The following is a 4,480-nucleotide window of genomic DNA, read 5'->3' on the forward strand; positions in this document are numbered from 1 at the left end:
CTGAAACCTTAGAATTTTGCTAGTCATTTTAGGACAAATGTTTAGCTCAGGACTGATATCATGAAAACATGCTATAAATCACAGAAACAGTGATAATAATCCCTACGGGATCCAAATAACCGGCACGCAACCTGCATATATCCATAACCATCCAAGTAGGAGGTTTACCAGCTAATTTATAGCCAACAACACAGTACAACATCACTCGGGCGGACTAAGCCATAGTCCCCAATCACATTCGACCCCGCACTCACCGTAGAGTACGTGTCTCGCCTCAATATAGCGTCACAGTGTGATATACCGGGGTTTCAAACCCTCAGGTCATCATCCACATCTATTACTCACCTCGAACCGGCCACGAGACTAGTCCGCTAAGCCTTTCCCTCTTGAATCAACCTCCTCGGGTGCCGAATCTGATCAAAACCACAAGGAATACATTAAAATAGGCTAATGGAACATAACCCAATTGAAAGAACTCGAAAAACACCCAAAAACACGAAGTTGGCAAAACCCAAGCCCTGGCCCACTTCTCGAAAAATTACGAAATTCACATTTCCGGAATCCTCGTCTCACCACGAGTCCATACATACCAAATACACAAGAATCGGAGTCCATTTGACCCCTCCAATTGCCAATTTAGACTCTCTTAGGCTTCAAGCCCTAACCTCCATTTTTACCCTTTAATTCCTTGAATTTTCAGTGTTTAATCCTTGTTTTTATACCCTCACAACATTATTTGAGGCTACAAGTTCATACCTGATGGAATCTCCTTTGAAATCTCTCCAAATCGCCCAAAATCGCCTCTTCCCGAAGTCCCAAAATGTTTTTCTAACTTCTGAAATTTTGAACCCACTGTTCATTAAACCCTCAGCATTTTTCGCTTCTGCGGTCTCCTGACCGCACCTGCGGTCCCGCTTATGCGGCAAATTGAGCGCTTATGCGGTTCTACTTAAACCCACAACGACCGCTTCTGCGGTCTTAAACCGCTTATGCGGTTGCCGCCTATGCGATCCCAATGACCGCTTATGCGGTCTCTACAATAATCCCAGGACCGCTTCTGCGGTCGCTTACCGCATCTGCGGTGTCCGCTCTTGCGGATAAACTTTCGCTTTTGCGGTAACTGCCCAAGCCCTCAAGGGCCGCTTTTGCGATCTCCTACAGCTTAAGCGGCTCCTTTTCCGCAGATGCGGAAATACCAGAAGCCTCAAAAATCTGCTGCAACACCAAACATTCCAACTTCCGATTAATCATCCGAATTCACCCCGAGGTCCCCGGGACCCCAACCAAAAATACCAACACATCCTAAAACCTTATTCAAACTTGCTCCAATCCTCAAAACACGTCAAACAACACTAAAACCATTAATTTACATCGGATTCAAGCCTAAGTTCTTCAAAAACTTCCTAAATGCACTTTCGATCAAAAACCCGACCAAACGACGTCCGAATGACCTGAAAATTTGCAGACATATCCAAAATCACCCTACGGAGCTACTGCAACTCTCGGAATTCCATTCCGACCCTCGGATCAAAATCTCACCTATCAACCGGAATTCGCCAAAATTCCAACTTCGCCAATTCAAGCCTATTTCTACACCGGACCTCCAAATTCAGTTCCGACTTCACTCCTAAGTCCCAAATCATTCCCCGAAGCTAACCGAACCACCGGAATTCACATCTGAGCCCTCTAACCACATAGTCAACTTCCGGTTGACTTTTCTAAAACAAGCTTCCTTCTTGAGGCTATGTGCCTTATTTTCAACCAAAACCAATTCAATTACACCCGATCAACTCTAATACCGATATTGAAACATGAAGCAACACAATAAGGGGAAAACGGGGCGGTAACTCACTTGACGATGGGCCGGGTCGTCACATGCAGCTATGGTGAAAGATACTTAACACAACGTCAAGCTACTTCGGGTGTAATTGCTAGTATAGTCAAGGACAAGTATGTTAATCCAAAAAAAGTTTACACTGCAAATGATATAATAGAGGACATACAAAAGCAACACGGAATTGAGGTGAGCTACATGAAAGCATGGAGAGCTAAAGAGATAGCAATGGCAATGATAAGAGGGAGTCCAAGTGATTCATATAAGGAGTTGCCGAAGTATTTTTATATGTTGGAGCAAACAAATCCAGGAACGGTTACAAAGTTGCACAAATCAGAAGATGGATGCTTTCTTTATGCATATGTTTCGCTATATGCATCTATCAAGGGCTGGGAGCATTGCAGACCGATAATGGTTGTTGATGGAAGTTTCCTTAAAGCAGCATATAAGGGTACCATATTGACTGCTTGCACACAGGATGGAGCTGGTGAGTTGACTGCATCTACCTTGTTTCTGCAGTTTGTATAATGTTGTAGTTTCATGTATAAAAGTGTATAGGATTTCACAGCTACTGTTTTTATAAAATTTGCAGTTGGTATAAAATTGTATAATTGTGTATAACTGTGTATAAGATTTGTATAATTGTCTGAATCCTAATATCTATTTTGTATAAACAGGAAAAATCCTTCCACTTGCATATGCAATTGTAGATTCAGAGAATAACAAATCTTGGGAGTGGTTCTTTGTCCAGATAAAGGGTACTTTTGGAGTTAGGGAAGGGATGTGTATAGTTTCAGATAGAAATGAAAGCATCTTCAATGCCACAAAAGCTGTGTACCCAGAAGTACCACATTGTATTTGCATGTTTCACTTGTGGCAGAATGTAAAGCGCACATTCAAGAAACATCACAAACAATTGAAGGATATCTTCTTTGCTTTGGCTAGAGCTTATACGATAGAGAAGTTTGAGTACCATATGACAGAGATGTGCAAAATTGATCCGAGAGTGCAGCCTTACTTGTTCGAAATTGGCTACGAAAGGTGGTCTAGGGCATATTCCAAAGTGAAAAAGGTCGATGGTAATGACTTCCAATATTGCAGAGTCAATTAATGCAGCAAACAAGGATGCTAGAGAGTTACCAGTAATGCGATTGCTGGAGTACATGTCAAATTTGCTACAACAGTGGAACAACAAAAACAGAAAAAGTGCAATGGAGACATCTACAGAGCTTGGCAAAAAGTATGACAAATTCCTTCGGGAAAATCTGATTGCATCGGAGCAAATGACGGTAAATTGAATCAAATATAATGATGCTTGACACTGCTAACTTGCATTTTACTGTTTGTATAAGGATGTATAACTTTGTATAATAATGTATAATGTTCTTTCACTTTTTTTTTAAAAGAAAAAACTTTTGCAGGTGAGGCCCGCTACAGAGAAGTTATATATTGTGTTTGAAGGGGTAAGGCGAAACATAGTGTGCCTTGAAGAGGGAACATGCAGTTGTGGAAAATTTCAAATGGATGAACTTCCATGTCTGCATGCTTGGGCAGTTTTGAAGAACCAGCAGCTGAAACCTGGCCAGTATTGCTCTTTTTACTACAAGAAGGATAAACTCCTTAGAACTTATGAATTTCCAGTGAATCCGATGCCAGATGAGAGTTTATGGGTAATCCCAACAGAGTTGATGGAAGATGTGGTCCTACCACCTAAAGGGAGAAGGAATGCAGGAAGCCAAGAAACGAAAGACTCAAACCTGCTTCAGAAAAAGAGTCTAAGAGGGTGTTTTCATGTTCTGTGTGTGGACAAGGTGGTCACAATAGAAAAACATGTAGGAATCGACCAAAATAAATAGTTGAAAACATAACACTTCCTATTACATTTGTTGTCATGTTGAGTAGTTAAGTTTCACAAAGAATAGAGTTACAAATGTTGAGTAGTTAAGTTTCACAAGTAATCGAGTTACAAATGTCAATAAAGAATTACAACTTACGCTATATATATTGCAATTATGTTAAATATGTTTCATTATACATGTTTTGATTATCCAATAATAGTGTGTTGCTGTTTTTAATGGTGCTAAATATATTGATAGATTGTACAAATACAAAACAGAACTGCTGGTATTATATGTATACAAATATATAAATGAGAGTATAAATTTGTATAACTATGTATATTATTGTATAAATATGTATAAACCCTGCTACATTAACAAAACTACAACCATAATGAAAATACATACTTTGTTAAAGGACAAAAGCAACTGATATATTCATTAAAATGTAATTCATTTATAGCCACAATGTGTAATGACTACCGCAAATTACACAAAAATAAAAACATCTATAATATCCTTTAAGGTTATCTCACAAGTAGCAGAACAGTACTTAGACAAAACTAGGCAACAACTCCTGATACATAGAAAAACTACAGTAAAATGGAAAAAACAGAACTACTTTCTCGGTCCCCCCCTCTTCCTCTTCTTGAAAAGTCTCCCTGTGATTTCATCACCACTAATTGCACCGGACTATTGTTTTTTCCTACCATAATCCCACAACAGAGATCCCCACATGGTGCGAAGTGTCTCAATGTCAAAATTATCTTTTCGAATTTCCTTACCAAGGATGAAATACTCAGCAAAG

At 39.6% G+C, this 4,480-nt stretch overlaps 2 protein-coding genes across 3 annotated transcripts; both read left to right on the forward strand.

The window, feature by feature from the left end:
• The first annotated feature begins 1,703 nt into the window (after positions 1-1,703).
• LOC109243446 lies at positions 1,704-3,823 on the forward strand. Of its 2 annotated transcripts, XR_002070567.1 has the most exons (3): positions 1,704-2,321; positions 2,512-3,123; positions 3,256-3,823. XR_002070567.1 is itself a non-coding variant. In XM_019410377.1 (2 exons), exons 1-2 carry the CDS (start codon positions 1,859-1,861, stop codon positions 2,943-2,945), a joined length of 897 nt encoding a protein of 298 aa, XP_019265922.1. In that variant the 5' UTR covers positions 1,704-1,858; the 3' UTR covers positions 2,946-3,238. The 2 variants fall into 2 exon arrangements, 1 of the variants encoding a protein (XP_019265922.1); XM_019410377.1 differs by lacking the exon at positions 3,256-3,823 and having other exon boundaries at positions 2,512-3,238.
• LOC109243441 lies at positions 2,980-3,690 on the forward strand. Its single transcript, XM_019410374.1, has 2 exons — positions 2,980-3,123; positions 3,256-3,690. The coding sequence occupies exons 1-2, from the start codon at positions 2,980-2,982 to the stop codon at positions 3,688-3,690; spliced, it is 579 nt and encodes a 192-aa protein (XP_019265919.1).
• Positions 3,824-4,480: the final 657 nt, after the last annotated feature.

This window comes from Nicotiana attenuata, unplaced genomic scaffold (genome assembly GCF_001879085.1).
Source record: "Nicotiana attenuata strain UT unplaced genomic scaffold, NIATTr2, whole genome shotgun sequence".
NCBI lineage: Eukaryota > Viridiplantae > Streptophyta > Magnoliopsida > Solanales > Solanaceae > Nicotiana > Nicotiana attenuata.